Below are 16275 nucleotides of genomic sequence, written 5' to 3' on the forward strand. Positions count from 1 at the left end.
AGCCTGTTTCCATGTTCTCTGTTGGGCCTCTGAGGTGCCAAAAGCAGTTTAAATCCCCTCCAATAGCCCCCCCCATCCCCCTCAATACGCTCACTTCCCCCCCCCAATACGCTGCCCACCCTCTTCAATACACCACCCCACTGCAATGCACCACCCCCCTCCAATACACTCACCCCCTGCAATACAATACACCCACCCTCTTCAATACACCATCCCACTGCAATGCACCCCCCCCCTTCAATACAGCACCCCACTGGAATGCACCACCCCCCTCCAATACGCCCACCCCCTACAACACACCCACCCCTCTTCTCTTGGGGTTAACATCATACTTTTATCAAAAGATGGTTGCCAACTCCTATATAACAAGCTACCTCTGATAACCCTGCATTTATCCATGACCACGCCCACTTTTCCCAGCTGGCCAATGAGGAACCAGGGGTTTAGAAGGGCCAAATTGACTCATTTAAACAGGCTCCGGTCTGTAACAGGCTCTGGTCTGTAACAGGCTGGTTTAAATAGGCTCTGGTCTGTAACAGGCTGGTTTAAACAGGCTCTGGTCTGTAACAGACTGGTTTAAACAGGCTCTGGTCTGTAACAGGCTGGTTTAAACAGGCTCTGGTCTGTAACAGGCTCTGGTCTGTAACAGGCTGGTTTAAACAGGCTCTGGTCTGTAACAGGCTGGTTTAAACAGGCTCTGGTCTGTAACGGGCTGGTTTAAACAAGCTCTGGTCTGGAACAGGCTCTGGTCTGTAGCAGGCTGGTTTAAACAGGCTCTGGTCTGTAACAGGCTCTGGTCTGTAACGGGCTGGTTTAAACAAGCTCTGGTCTGTAACAGGCTCTGGTCTGTAGCAGACTGGTTTAAACAGGCTGTCAGTCAGGTGTGTTAATGGTGGACTGTAACGGGTAGAACACCCTATATTGGGGCGCAGTAACACAGTAACACATGCTCAAATTCAGCTCGAACCTGAGTCACCTGCTGCAGTGAAATGGGGGTGGGATGGGGGGCCAATGGGGCACCACACCTGCCCCCCCCACCCCACCTGGCCCCACCTCCTCGCTGTATGCTGGCATTGGGGGGTGGGGGTGCATCCCTTGCCCTTGGATGACACAGATCCGTCCCACCTGCAACATCCCCCGCCCCCGCCCTCACCCCCTCCCCCTCCCCCTCCCCAGACCCTCCAGCAGGTGCTCACAGTATGCTTCCACAGTCTTCCTTCAAAGCTGCCTGCTGCAGTTGGAAGTGATTAGAGTATGGGGGGGGGGGGGGGTTTAGCCAGCTAGTTAGACAATGACAAGTACCAGGAACACTGAAGTGCCCCCGCACCCCTCCCTCCCTCCCTCCCCCCACCACCCGTTTCTGGATACTTTGAAGTTCTTTCAGCGAGGCAGCAGAGCTGTTTGGTTTGGAGAGTGAGGTGCAGGGGGGCAGGAGTTGGTAGTAAGTGTGTGTGTGTGTGTGTGTGTGTGTGAGTGTGTGTGTGTGTGTGTGTGTGTGTATGTGTCAGCCAGCCATGGCAGCTCTCTAATCCACAGTAATTGGGAAACAAACAACATCTAACACACAGGGAAGAGAGAGAGAGAGATGGAGTGATTTGTACATAACACGGAAAGAGACTGACTGTTGTGTACATAACAGACAGGACGTGAAGTGATTTGAAAACAATGGGGGAAAAAAGAGAGTAATCTGTACCCAGAACAAGGAAGAAAGAGACAGAGCGATTCTGTAAATTACGTGGAAAAATGAACAGAAAGGAGACGAAATGATTTGAAAATCAACAGGAAACAGAAGGAGAGTGGTCAGTCTGTAAGAGGGAAGAGAAGGATGGAGTGATGTGTGAGTTGGAGTGATGGACGCTGGATGCCCAGAGATTTAAAAAAAATAAAATAAAAGTGGGTAGTGCAAGTGTAGAAACACTGGCGTGTGTGTGCATGCAAGCGTAGTGTGTGTGTAGCGCTGCGAAAAAGAAATGAGCAGCTCGAGCTCGAAAAAACCACCAAATCAACTGAAGAAACGCGGGCTAAAATTCTTCAACAGCGATGAAAGACTGATATCAGACTACAGGAGGCTTTTTTTTGCTTTTCATCTTTGTTTTGACGTCTCTTGTGAGCGATGGGATTTTTAAGAACATCTGTGCGCCGGAGTCGGGCGGGAGGAAGACGGGATCAAAGCGCGGCTCGCCCGCGCGTCCCGGCGCACACCTGAACAGCGTTAATTCCGCGAGGCCTAACCTCTGGTCCCGGACCGGCGGAGATCTCACATCTGGGTCTTTTCCCTTTGCTTTGATTTATCTGTTAAAGCCCCCCACCCCCCGCCTTCCCTCTCTGCAGGGACTGTGGAAGACGGGAGTCTGGCAGGTCTGACCGACTTCACCGCTTCTGTTTTGCGAAACCGCAGTTCCTCCCCCCACCCCCCCCATCTTACCCGGTCACGGTTATTTAGCCTGACGTCTTTCTGCCGATATCAGGCGGGACAGTCAGGAGTCCTCTCTCGCCAGTGTCTGAGGTCTTGACGAGGCCAGTTTTCTACCCCTTAATTAGCCCCAGCTTTCTTCTTACGGGATGGTTTTTGACGACGTTGTTTGTAGAGAAGCCAGTAATCAGTGGGCTTAGTCATAGCCTAACGAAGAAGCCGGGCATTTATAAAAATGAGTACCCATCAGTAATTTTGTTAGAGTCCATATTTAAAAATAAATTTGTGTGCCGCTTTTTAGAGACACAGTCACAAAGAAGCCATAGGCCTATGGGAAAACAGGAAATGAGGCTGAATCCACCAGAAAAAACAGCACATGGGGTTAAAAAACTCAGTGGGGAGAGAGGTTGGGAGGAAGACTCCTGCTTTATTCACATATTTACACTTCAATTGCTCGCAGGAATGCTTCCTAATGGGGTGGCTTTGGACGTGATCATTTCAAAAAAAAAAAAAATTACAGACATTCCCAATACTGTTTACATCTATAACCTATGACGCATTCACCGTCTTGTTTGAATCAACAGGCTTACAGCCACTCAAAACAAGACACAAAGACATGACTAGGGCATGCTAGGCCTCAGGCGCCGGCTCCTGTAAAACACCGGTATCGTATCTGTGAGTTAGAAATGGCCACATCCATCACGAGCGCCTGCAATTAAAGCAGACCACGCCTGCGGAGGTCACTGCTCCAATAGCAACCACCGAAGAAGAGGGAAACCATGGCAACCGAGCTGCGCGCTGCGTGAGCTGATTGCTCCTGACACTATGAAAGCACCTGACTCGGCCGCTGTCAGGTGGAATCTACCTTCCTACGCACAGCTGAACCGCAGCCAAACGCCCAGAAGCACATCAAAACTACAGCCCCGCCAAACCCTGAACACCAGCCGCTAAACGCTACTATAACCCTGAACACCAGCCGCTAACGCTACTATAACCCTGAACACCAGCCGCTAAACGCTACTATAACCCTGAACACCAGCCGCTAACGCTACTATAACCCTGAACTCCAGCCGCTAAACGTTACTATAACCCTGAACACCAGCCGCTAACGCTACTATAACCCTGAACTCCAGCCGCTAAACGTTACTATAACCCTGAACACCAGCCGCTAAACGCTACTATAACCCTGAACTCCAGCCGCTAAACGCTACTATAACCCTGAACACCAGCCGCTAACGCTACTATAACCCTGAACACCAGCCGCTAAACGCTACTATAACCCTGAACACCAGCCGCTAAACGCTACTATAACCCTGAACACCAGCCGCTAAACGCTACTATAACCCTGAACACCAGCCGCTAAACGCTACTATAACCCTGAACACCAGCCGCTAAACGCTACTATAACCCTGAACACCAGCCGCTAAACGCTACTATAACCCTGAACACCAGCCGCTAAACGCTACTATAACCCTGAACACCAGCCGCTAAACGCTACTATAACCCTGAACACCAGCCGCTAAACGCTACTATAACCCTGAACACCAGCCGCTAAACGCTACTATAACCCTGAACTCCAGCTGCTAAACGCTACTATAACCCTGAACTCCAGCCGCTAAATGCTACTATAACCCTGAACTCCAGCTGCTAAACGCTACTATAACCCTGAACACAAGCTGCTAAACGCTACTATAACCCTGAACACCAGCCGCTAAACGCTACTATAACCCTGAACACCAGCCGCTAAACGCTACTATAACCCTGAGCACCAGCCACTAAACGCTACTATAACCCTGAACACCAGCCGCTAAACTATGAAATGTAATTATCTGAGAAACAATCTGACCAAAACTGCTCATCTTCACGTTACAATTTTAACATTTTTTACCGGAAACCTGTGCTGACATCACTCCAGGTAATCCTAGCTCATTTATACGGGTGAAATGCACCCCGTTGGAGACCCTGCGTGGGAGAAAGCGTTGATCCTACTGTGGGTGTAGACTAATTTTAAAAATAAATTCTCGGTTGTTCGGGAGCCAGTGCCCATGGCGAGGGGATTGACGTTACTACCCAGGGTGCAGACCGTTTGTTTCCAAAACAGAGGCAGAATGGAAGGGCCCAGTGATTGGTCTGGCAGGGTTTGGCTTGTGCTAGTCAGGGTCTCCTGGCACAATCATGCGAGGGTAATGAATGGTCAGCGTTGCCCTGCTGTGAAGCTCCGCTCATTCACACTTTCACAGCAGCCCCCCCAACTCCCCTCCACACCCTAATAACACCCTCCCCACTCCCACTCCCCTCCACACCCTAATAATGCCCCCCCCACCCCCCTCCACATCCTAATAACGCCCCTCCCACTCCCACTCCCCTCCACACCCTAATAATGCCCCCCCCACCTCCACTCCCCTCCACACCCTAATAATACCCCCCCCCACTCCCACTCCCCTCCACACCCTAACAATGCCCCCCCACTCCCCTCCACACCCTAATAACACCCCCCCACTCCCACCCACACCCTAATAATGTCCCCCCACTCCCCTCCACATCCTAATAATGCCCCCCCCCCCATCTCCTTCATCTGAACCGCCACGGCAATACTGCACAATGCCAGCATGTTTACATCCTTAAAAAATGAGAAACGTTACGCTCAAAAAGTAAACGTTAAAAGGTAATGTTCCGCAGCACACGCTCATGCCAAAGCACCTGCTCAACAGTCAGTGTTCCATGACGCAAACGTCTCAGAACTGCTTCAGGATATGCAAACGTTTGATGTGGGTTGTAATATGTTATCACGTATCAACACAAATGGACTGTACTCCGATAGGTCAGGCAGGCAGGGACCATTAAAGCCATTTTCAGAAATAGTACCCATTTCAAAAATGTTACCTCATTATTAATATCATAGGCCAAATTGTGTTTTCCTAGCTGCAGTCATTACTGAAATGAACACCGTTTCAACACAAATAGCAATAACAACTTTATTATAAACATCGGTATAATAATAAAACTCCTGATTGTAGCTATATGAAACAGCCCTTGAAGTTCAGCCAAGTTCAGAATTTTGGAGATTTTTTGGAGTATGTGATTAGTTCTGCTTATATCCCCTTTGTGATGTCATGGATGTTCTGATGTCTGATAGGCCAGTCTAAGGAAGGGGCAGGTATTATTAAAGCTGACTGAATAATGTGAAGGAAAGTAAATTTAAATAACAAGACTAAGTGCTGACCGCCCGGTTCTCGTCGTTACGCGTTCTCACGTTTTTAAGATCTTGGAAGAAACAGAAGCGGGTGACTGCTGATGTGAGGCTCTCTTTATTGGCTGGTTTCTCTACTTACTCACAGCAGATCTACAGAGGAGCTGAGGTCACCCCCGGCTCTGAACCAGGAAGTGAACCTCGGGGAACCCGGAAGTGCAGCGCGGCACTGAGGCTCACAACTGAGCTCCCCCTATCCCTGCCAGCCCCCCGACCCCTGAACTCTGACCTCTGACCTCCTCACTGGAGACAGAGTGCCGCATCGCTCTTCACTTCTTCCCTGGAAAACAAAATCAGAGACAAAAAAAAAAAAAAAAGAGTGAATACTTCAGTCAGACAGAACGTACATTGGGACTGCCCTGACAGGATAGCAATGCGAGGGTCCCGCCCCTCCAGAATAAACACCGGGAATCTAAATTTCCAGGGCGTTTCTATCGCCCCGATGCCATTTTTAAAACTTACGATCATTCATTTTTAGGTTGCAGCTGTTTTTACGAAGACAAAGTAACTTTCTTTATTCGTTTTTATTATGATAAAGCGCTTGTTGCATATGTGAAATATGTGCAAACATGTGCATGCATACGTACATGCTTATTATATAAAAGTAGGAAAGTGTAAAAGAATACGGGAAAATAGACAGAAGCATCACTCATAAAATGGCCGTGTTCCAGTACCCCCGCTGGAGAAGGACGGGGTCCAGACAGGCGTGCTTCCCCCTGGGGAGGGCGGGGCGGGGCGGGCGTACCTGGCAGTTTGAGCCACTTGGGCACCTTGCTAGAATCTGTCCTGACGGGCGGGGCCGCTTGGCTGTCCGGCTGGGGCGGGGGCGGGGGCTCCTCTAATCCCTGCTGATTGGCCGGCTCATGGGAATCCACAGGCGGCGGAAAGGAGTCTTCCGGAACCAGCGAGGCGGATGATGAGGTCGGAGACCTGGGCATGCAGCTGGGGGGGGGGGGGGGGGAGAGGGAGGAGGGGGGGGGAGAGAGAGAGGGAGGAGAGGTGGGGGGAGGGAGAGAGAGAGGAGAGGTGGGGGGAGGGAGGGGAGGGGGGCAAAGAGAGAGGGAGGAGGGGGGGGAGGGAGAGTGTCTGTAGGTTTAACTCCAGTCCTGGAGGGCCACAGTGTCTGCAGGCTTAACTCCAGTCCTGGAGGGCCACAGTGTCTGCAGGTTTAACTCCAGGCCTGGAGGGCCGCAGTGTCTGCAGGTTTAACTCCAGTCCAGGAGGGCCACAGTGTCTGCAGGCTTAACTCCAGTCCTGGAGGGCCGCAGTGTTTGCAGGTTTAACTCCAGTCCTGGAGGGCCGCAGTGTCTGCAGGTTTAACTCCAGTCCTGGAGGGCCGCAGTGTCTGCAGGTTTAACACCAGTCCTGGAGGGCCGCAGTGTCTGCAGGTTTAACTCCAGTCCTGGAGGGCTGCAGTGTCTGCAGGTTTAACCCCAGTCCTGGAGGGCCGCAGTGTCTGCAGGTTTAACTCCAGTCCTGGAGGGCCGCAGTGTCTGAAGGCACGTGGCCTCTCTAGTCAATCAGAGCTTTAGTTAAGTGTGAGAGCGCTTACTCTGCTATGGCTTCATCGGCCTGTAGAGCGGACACACTGGACTCAAGCAGCTGCCTCTGTAGGTACGAGTCTGTAGAGCAAAAACACAGAAACAGACACAGACATCAGGCTAATATTCACACTACTGTTCAACACCATGGACATTCCACACTACTGACAACCTCCAGCACTGAAATACCCAACTACTGACAACCTCCAGCACTGACATACGCAATACTGACATACTCCAGCACTGACATACCCAATACTGACATACTCCAGCACTGAAATACCCAACTACTGACATACTCCAGCACTGACATACGCAATACTGACATACTCCAGCACTGAAATACCCAACTACTGACATACCCAATACTGACATACTCCAGCACTGACATACCAATACTGACATACTCCAGCACTGACATACCCAATACTGACATACTACAGCACTGACATACCCAATACTGACGTACCCAACTACTGACATACTCCAGCACTGACATACCCAATACTGACATACTCCAGCACTGACATGCCCCATTATGTCAGTCAAACAGCACCCTAAGGCCCAGTTACTGTGTGAAAGCACCGAGAGATCAGCCCTGCTCTCTCAGATCAGCCCTGCTCTCTCAGAATAGCCAGTCTCTCAGAACAGCCCTGCTCCCTCAGATCAGCCCTGCTCTCTCAGAACAGCCCTGCTCCCTCAGATCAGCCCTGCTCTCTCAGAACAGCCAGTCTCTCAGAACAGCCCTGCTCCCTCAGATCAGCCCTGCTCTCTCAGAACAGCCCTGCTCTCTCAGATCAGCCCTGCTCTCTCAGATCAGCCCTGCTCTCTCAGAACAGCCCTGCTTTCTCAGAACAGCCCTGCTCTCTCAGAACAGCCCTGCTCTCTCAGAACAGCCAGTCTCTCAGATCAGCCCTGCTCTCTCAGATCAGCCCTGCTCCCTCAGATCAGCCAGTCTCTCTCAGATCAGCCCTGCTCTCTCAGAACAGCCCTGCTCTCTCAGAACAGCCAGTCTCTCAGATCAGCCAGTCTCTCAGAACAGCCCTGCTCTCTCAGATCAGCCCCGCTCTCAGAATAGCCCTGCTCTCTCAGATCAGCCCTGCTCTCTCAGATCAGCCAGTCTCTCAGAACAGCCCTGCTCCCTCAGATCAGCCCTGCTCCCTCAGATCAGCCAGTCTCTCTCAGATCAGCCCTGCTCTCTCAGATCAGCCAGTCTCTCAGAACAGCCAGTCTCTCAGATCAGCCAGTCTCTCAGATCAGCCCTGCTCTCTCAGATCAGCCCTGCTCTCTCAGATCAGCCAGTCTCTCTCAGAACAGCCCTGCTCTCTCAGATCAGCCCTGCTCTCTCATATCAGCCCTGCTCTCTCAGAACAGCCCTGCTCCCTCAGATCAGCCCTGCTCTCTCAGATCAGCCAGTCTCTCAGATCAGCCAGTCTCTCTCAGATCAGCCAGTCTCTCCTCTTCCTCTTCTGCTCTTTTTGGCACAGCAACTAATGAAAACAACAAGAGACTGAAACAGGAGGGCTGATTTACCAACCTGTCTGGACATCAGAGCCAAAGTATATCAGAGCGGCTGGAAACAGGTTAGCCTGGAGAGAAGGGGAGAGAGAGGGAGAGAGGGAGACAGAGAGAAAGAAGAGAGAGAAACACAGGTATTACACGTGGGGATGGGGGGGGGGGGGGGAGGTTTCAGCTTGGCCTGGGGACTTCAAGACATTTGTAACTGATTTACATATTGACATTCGCACAGGTGAAAAGCCAGAACATAGGAGTGCCACGGCACAGGTGAGAATGTGAAATGTGGGCGTGTCACAGCACAGGTGAGAATGCAGAATGTGGGTGTGTCACAGCACAGGTGAGGTGTTTCAGTGCCAGCCCAGATCAGAAGCCAGCACCCACCCTCACAGCCTGCGCCACAGCAGCTCATCAGTTGGACCTTAACCCTTCAAGGCATGAGATCACAAACTCAACATTCCAATGATGTCACAGTCACTACTGCTGATTCAAGCAATGGAGTTTCAGAACACCGACTTAAAATTCAAAAAAAAAAAAAACAAACAAAAAAAAACATTCCAAAATGGTTAACAGAATAATTCCCATGATCAGCGGCTATCTCTCCTTCCCTTCATTATTCCCAAGATCAGCCGCTATCTCTCCTTCCCTTCATTATTCCCAAGATCAGCCGCTCTCTCTCCTTCCCTTCATTATTCCTGTGATCAGCCGCTATCTCTCCTTCCCTTCATTATTCCCAAGATCAGCCGCTATCTCTCCTTCCCTTCATTATTCCCAAGATCAGCCGCTCTCTCTCCTTCCCTTCATTATTCCTGTGATCAGCCGCTCTCTCTCCTTCCCTTCATTATTCCTGTGATCAGCCGCTATCTCTCCTTCCCTTCATTATTCCCAAGATCAGCCGCTATCTCTCCTTCCCTTCCTGCCAGTGGGTCTGCGCGCGGGGGGGGGACAGACAGACAGACGGTTGGGGGGATAGCTGGGTAAGCTCCTCAGATCCCTCATGTGAGCTCAGCAGCCTCCCCAACCCGAGATGGAAGCAGACAGACGCAGTCTCCGGGCCGGGCTTCACGGCTGCTTGTTATTCCAGGGCTCCGTTTGAAGACCCCAGGAGGGAGGGGAATCCTGGGGTCAACCGTCTTCGGTTTCGCGCCGTCCACGCCTCGTGAGGAAAGGGGGGGGGCTCGGTGAGATCTCCTGGAAGGAATTCACAGGGGCGGCTACACCCCACCCCCACCCCCCCCAAAGTCACCCCGTCCTCAAAGAGCCGTGCGCGGTTCAGGGCGCGGTGCGCAGTCGGAGAGAGAACGGCGCACTCCGTCTCCACGGCGGCGCACGGCGCACGTGACAGGCTGAAACCATGACGACCGCGCAGTCGGTCTGCACACCGGCCGCCGCTGCGCTGACGCAGAGCTGGCGGCGCTGCAGGACTCCGCGCGTCTTTCCCCGCCCGCCCTCGCCATCGCTGACGCCATCCGGCCTCCACTGACGCAGACAGTCTGCAGTCCAGCCAGCCTGACCTTTCTGAGAAACCCTGCTGCATGCTTTAACTTCAGGATACCACACACGTGCACGCACACACACACACACACACACACACTGTGGTATTACACATTATCACAAAAAATGAAAATTACATTTTTTTTTTTTTATTAACCATGAGGAAAAAACATTTTTTTGCTGTCAAGACAGCGTTTGGTGTTGTTGGATATATTGCTTCCACCTGTTCAATAAACTGTGAGCTATGCGCACTCTACTGGAATCACATCCAAAAAAAAAAAAAAAATGAACGTAAAAGGAACACTTCAATGTGGAGAAATCTTCAGCGTGGGAAAGGGCTGGAAGGAGCAGGCGCATTTTGAAACTCGACGCGATTAATCTTCCTGGAACAGAGCGCGCCACAGGGAGAGGTGCGCACTCTCCCCTCATCCTCATACCAACGTTCAGACTAAACACTGGCCTCTAACTATACATCCTGCACACCGACAGAAGGGCTCTCATTTCACACCAATAAATAAACATTACGTCCACGCAATGCTGCAGACGCAACCCTTTCTCTTCCACTTCATCCCAAAAGGGTCTCTATTGGACTGATATCTGGGAACTGTGCAGGCCATTGGAGTAAACTGCAGTGACTGTAATGTCAAAGCAACCCCATCACCAGCACTGAGACCTCTGATATTCACAGAGTCAAAGCAACCCCATCACCAGCACTGAGAGCTCTGATAGAGAGTCAAAGCAACCCCATCACCAGCACTGAGAGCTCTGACACTCAGAGTCAAAGCAACCCCATCACCAGCACTGAGAGCTCTGACACTCACAGAGTCAAAGCAGCCCCATCACCAGCAATAAGAGCTCTGATACTCACAGAGTCAAAGCAACCCCATCACCAGCACTGAGAGCTCTGATACAGAGTCAAAGCAACCCCATCACCAGCACTGAGAGCTCTGATACTCACAGAGTCAAAGCAACCTCATCACCAGCACTGAGAGCTCTGATAGAGAGTCAAAGCAACCCCATCACCAGCACTGAGAGCTCTGACACTCACAGAGTCAAAGCACACATGTGCTCACATGCATGTGCGCGCACACGCACATGCGCACACACACACGCGCACACACGCGCACACAGATACAAACAGACACACACACGCACAGATACAAACAGACACACACACACAGAAACAAACACACACACACACAAGCAAGAGGGGTTACATAGACTTCACCACAATCTTACCGCTCCAAGAGGGGTTGTACCACAACAAAGACAATTTGTTTGACTGTGGACTAATTCCAACCCCCCCCCCCCCCCCCCCCCCACAGTGTGTGGAACAAGCACATAAAGAGAAACCACACAGAACAACAGCAACGAGTGCTAGACAAGTCCAAGAAGCCACAGAGCGCGAGATTGATGTAGGCCGTGTTTACCAGCCCAACTGCACAATGGAGCAAAACCCACTTCAAGGTGCTGTAGGTTTGCCAACGCATCTGTGAGTCAGGCAGCCAAGGAAACTGGTGGACATTCCGCGGCTCTGGCGGCCATTCCGGCTCTATGGCAGAGTCCGCCATTCCCCTCCAGACAACTCACTCACCCACAGCGTGACTGTGGAGGGGGCTGTCTGGGGTAGAACGGGAGGGGCTGGGTCAGGGGGCAGGGCCCGGGTTAGGGAAGAGGTGGCACGGTTAGGGAACAGGGGCGGGGCTATGGGAAAGTGGGCGGGGTTCGGAGACAGGGATGGGCTTCCAGGAGAGGGGTGGTAATTAGGAGTAAGGGGGCAGTATTATGGGTAAGGGGTAATAATATTACAGTAATGCCTCACTGAGTAACGCGTTACTGCCCAACACTGGAGGCAAAGGGACAGAATTCAGGGAAAGGGCAATATTTTGAGTAATATTGAGTGCGACTCATGCAGGTGAATTCTTCCCAACTGCTATAAACTTCCCTAATGCCCACACAAACACAACTCTCCCTCTCTCTGCTCCCTCTCTCTCTCCCATCCCTCTTTCTCTCCCTCCGTGTGTGTGTCTGTGTGACTGCGTGACTGAGTGTGTGTGCGTACGCGCATGTGTGTGCGTGACCATATGTGTGTGATTGTCAGTGAGTCCGTGAGTGCAGCTGTGCGTGTGTGCACGTGGGTGTGTATACCTGCATGTGTATGGATGCGTGGGCGTGTGTGCGTGCATGCGCATATGCGCACGTGTGCACAAGTAACGGTCTTTGCCCTCTCTAAAGCTACAGTAACTAGTCCTGCAGTAACAGAGTGAATAGGACTCATCTTCAGGGAGGGTGAATTCACCCGCTAAAGCACACCAGGGCGCTCTGCTGTAATCACACACCATTAATCACACATCTAAAGAGCCTCGGGAGAGCTGAGCAGCCAACCGCGCTGCATCAGGAAGACAATACGTCTGCGCTAGGAGAGAGAGAGAGAGAAAGGGAGAAAGAAGGAGAGAGAGAGAGAGAGAGAGGGAGGGAGGGAGGGAGAGAGGAAGGGAGAGAGAGAGGGGGATGGAGACAGAGGGATAGAGACAGAGAGAGAGGAAGGGAGAGAGACGGAGGGATAGAGACAGAGAGAAAGGAAGGGAGGGAAAGAGAGAGAGAAAGGGAGAGAGAGAGAGAGAGACAGAGCATATATCCCGAGATGGCGTTGAGTTCCAAGGAAAAAGGGGGCAGTTCTATTGTGCTGATCCTGCTGGTTGGCCAGACGTCGGCACTTCAGTGTGGTTTAGAGCTGCCGTGTGGGAGTCCTGGGTGAGTTAGGGACCAGGGGTCAGGGGTCAGGGGTCAGGGGTCAGGGCCTGACTTTGAGCGGGAAACCGCCGGCCCGCTGACAATCCCACAATCCCTTTCAGCCCAGCTGTCCCAGGCCTTCAGTTTCCCCCGAAAAGTATCTGAATAAAATTGCCAAGCACCCCTCCCCCCGGCTCCAAACCCCATGCCCCAAACCCGACATGGGGACAGCAAGTAAGACCCCACCGCCTCCCAACAATCCGCTTTTAAATCTCGCCCACGCGTGGTTTCTCAAAACTGCCGCTGGCATGTCGACACTCTAAATGACAGCCGACAAATATAAATACAAAAAAAAGGTTAAGAATCTGCCAGAGAACAAAAAGAAAAAGAAAAAGAAGACGAAGAAGATGAAGAAGAAGGACAGAATAGGTCTGGGAGCGGCGCATGGCTGGCAGGAAGCCAGCAGCCCTGGAGCCGAAGCGTAGCGGTTTCTCTCCCGCACACAGGACCTGTACAAACACACGGTTTCTCTCCCGCACACGGGACCTGTACAAACACACGGTTTCTCTCCCGCACACAGGACCTGTACAAACACACGGTTTCTCTCCCGCACACAGGACCTGTACAAACACACGGTTTCTCTCCCGCACACAGGACCTGTACAAACACACGGTTTCTCTCCCGCACACAGGACCTGTACAAACACACGGTTTCTCTCCCGCACACAGGACCTGTACAAACACACGGTTTCTCTCCCGCACACAGGACCTGTACAAACACACGGTTTCTCTCCCACACACAGGACCTGTACAAACACACGGTTTCTCTCCCGCACACAGGACCTGTACAAACACATGGTTTCTCTCCCGCACGTCCACACAGAACCTGTACAAACACACGGTTTCTCTCCCGCATGTCCACACAGAACCTGTACAAACACACGGTTTCTCTCCCGCACGTCCACACAGGACCTGTACAAACACACGGTTTCTCTCCCCCACACAGGACCTGTACAAACACACGGTTTCTCTCCCCCACACGGGACCTGTACAAACACACGGTTTCTCTCCCGCATGTCCACACAGAACCTGTACAAACACACGGTTTCTCTCCCGCACATCCATACAGGACCTGTACAAACACACGTTTTCTCGCCCCCACACGGGACCTGTACAAACACACGGTTTCTCTCCCGCATGTCCACACAGAACCTGTACAAACACACGGTTTCTCTCCCGCACGTCCATACAGGACTTGTACAAACACACGGTTTCTCTCCCCCACACGGGACCTGTACAAACACACGGTTTCTCTCCCCCACACGGGACCTGTACAATCACACAATTTCTCTTCCCCATACAGGACCTGTACAAACACACGGTTTCTCTCCAGCAGGTGTACGTGGGACGCTGGCAGGGGCGCTTTTCTTACCTGAAACAGCGTGACTGTGGGGTCATCAAGGGTGCTTTTGGGAGGGGCGATAACTGTAGAGGAGAAAAACACAAACATCACACAAATAACCCCCTGGGGCTGCTGAGATGCAGGGTCGAAAGAGCCCAGGTTCGTATTTTTATTTATTTATTTCTGACACTGTCCCACTTTCCAAATACAAAGCTTCTTCGCAGACCTGGGAGGACATTGTACTGAATGACCAAACACAAGAAAAATAGACACATTAAAAAAACCTGTGACCATGCCCAAAAAAACAGGCAATGCTTTTAACTAAAATGGTATTTTAGTACATTTAAAAACAAATGAATCACAGAAAAAAACTGGAAATGCTTAATTAAATCTCAGTGGATCAAGCCAAGATGATTCCCACAGTGAATGTCAGTGCTGACGCTGTGATTCCCACAGTGAATGTCAGTGCTGACGCTGTCCCCCAGAACACTGGCATGCTTTGCTTGAGACTTTGTTCGGACATACACATTTAGTACACGATGTAACCATGCCCAAATTATGCCCTGTTACAGGTGTGTACTCACACAGCTACTTACACAGGTAGAAAGAGCAGGTGTGATATACTGACAGGTAGAAAGAGCAGGTGTGATGTACTGACAGGTAGAAAGAGCAGGTGTGATGTACTGACAGGTGTGTATTGACACAGGTAGAAAGAGCAGGTGTGATGTACTGACAGGTGTGTACAAACAGGTAGAAAAAGCAGGTGTGATGTACTGACAGGTGTGTACTGACACAGGTAGAAAGAGTAGGTGTGATGTACTGACACAGGTAGGAAGAGCAGGTGTGATGTACTGAGAGGTGTGTACTGACACAGGTAGAAAGAGCAGGAGTAATGTACTGACAGGTGTGTACTCACACAGGTAGAAAGAGCAGGCGTGACGTACTGACATAGGTAGAAAGAGCAGGCGTGACGTACTGACACAGGTAGAAAGAGCAGGCGTGACGTACTCACACAGGTAGAAAGAGCAGGTGTGATGTACTGACACAGGTAGAAAGAGCAGGCGTGATGTACTGACAGGTGTGTACCCACACAGGTAGAAAGAGCAGGTGTGATGTACCGACACAGGTAGAAAAAGCAGGCGTGATGTACTGACAGGTGTGTACTCACACAGGTAGAAAGAGCAGGTGTGATGTACTGACACAGGTAGAAAGAGCAGGTGTGATGTACTGACAGGTGTGTACTCACACAGGTAGAAAGAGCAGGTGTGATGTACTGACACAGGTAGAAAGAGCAGGCGTGATGTACTGACAGGTGTGTACTCACACAGGTAGAAAGAGCAGGTGTGATGTACTGACACAGGTAGAAAGAGCAGGCGTGATGTACTGACAGGTGTGTACTCACACAGGTAGAAAGAGCAGGTGTGATGTACTGACACAGGTAGAAAGAGCAGGCGTGATGTACTGACAGGTGTGTACTCACACAGGTAGAAAGAGCAGGTGTGATGTACTGACAGGTAGAAAGAGCAGGTGTGATGTACTGACACAGGTAGAAAGAGCAGGCGTGATGTACTGACAGGTGTGTACTCACACAGGTAGAAAGAGCAGGCGTGATGTACTGACAGGTGTGTACTCACACAGGTAGAAAGAGCAGGCGTGATGTACTGACACAGGTAGAAAGAGCAGGCGTGATGTACTGACAGGTGTGTACAAACAGGTAGAAAGAGCAGGTGTGATGTACTGACACAGGTAGAAAGAGCAGGTGTGATGTACTGACACAGGTAGAAAGAGCAGGCGTGATGTACTGACACAGGTAGAAAGAGCAGGCGTGATGTACTGACAGGTGTGTACAGACACAGGTAGAAAGAGCAGGTGTGATGTATTGACACAGGTGTGTACTGACACAGGTAGAAAGAGCAGGTGTGATATAC

At 51.2% G+C, this 16275-nt stretch overlaps 1 protein-coding gene and 1 long non-coding RNA gene across 2 annotated transcripts in view; one reads left to right on the forward strand and one right to left on the reverse strand.

Annotated features, from left to right (window-relative positions):
* Positions 1–5374: 5374 nt before the first annotated feature.
* The window catches only part of aspscr1 (ASPSCR1 tether for SLC2A4, UBX domain containing), a 28304-nt gene continuing 17403 nt past the window's right edge, over positions 5375–16275 (reverse strand). Inside the window, exons 13-17 of the mRNA XM_035407151.1 lie at positions 14378–14430; positions 8742–8793; positions 7216–7285; positions 6409–6605; positions 5375–5943 (exon numbers count right to left, since the gene is read on the reverse strand). Coding sequence (XP_035263042.1) covers positions 5933–5943; positions 6409–6605; positions 7216–7285; positions 8742–8793; positions 14378–14430 — 383 coding nt within the window. The 3' untranslated portion in view covers positions 5375–5932. The remainder of the gene's footprint in view (positions 5944–6408; positions 6606–7215; positions 7286–8741; positions 8794–14377; positions 14431–16275) is intronic.
* On the forward strand, positions 15482–16111 carry LOC118221778. Its single transcript, XR_004764174.1, has 3 exons — positions 15482–15519; positions 15862–15939; positions 16062–16111. It is a non-coding gene; the product is annotated as an uncharacterized LOC118221778 (long non-coding RNA).

This window comes from Anguilla anguilla, chromosome 2 (assembly GCF_013347855.1).
Source record: "Anguilla anguilla isolate fAngAng1 chromosome 2, fAngAng1.pri, whole genome shotgun sequence".
Classification (NCBI taxonomy): domain Eukaryota; kingdom Metazoa; phylum Chordata; class Actinopteri; order Anguilliformes; family Anguillidae; genus Anguilla; species Anguilla anguilla.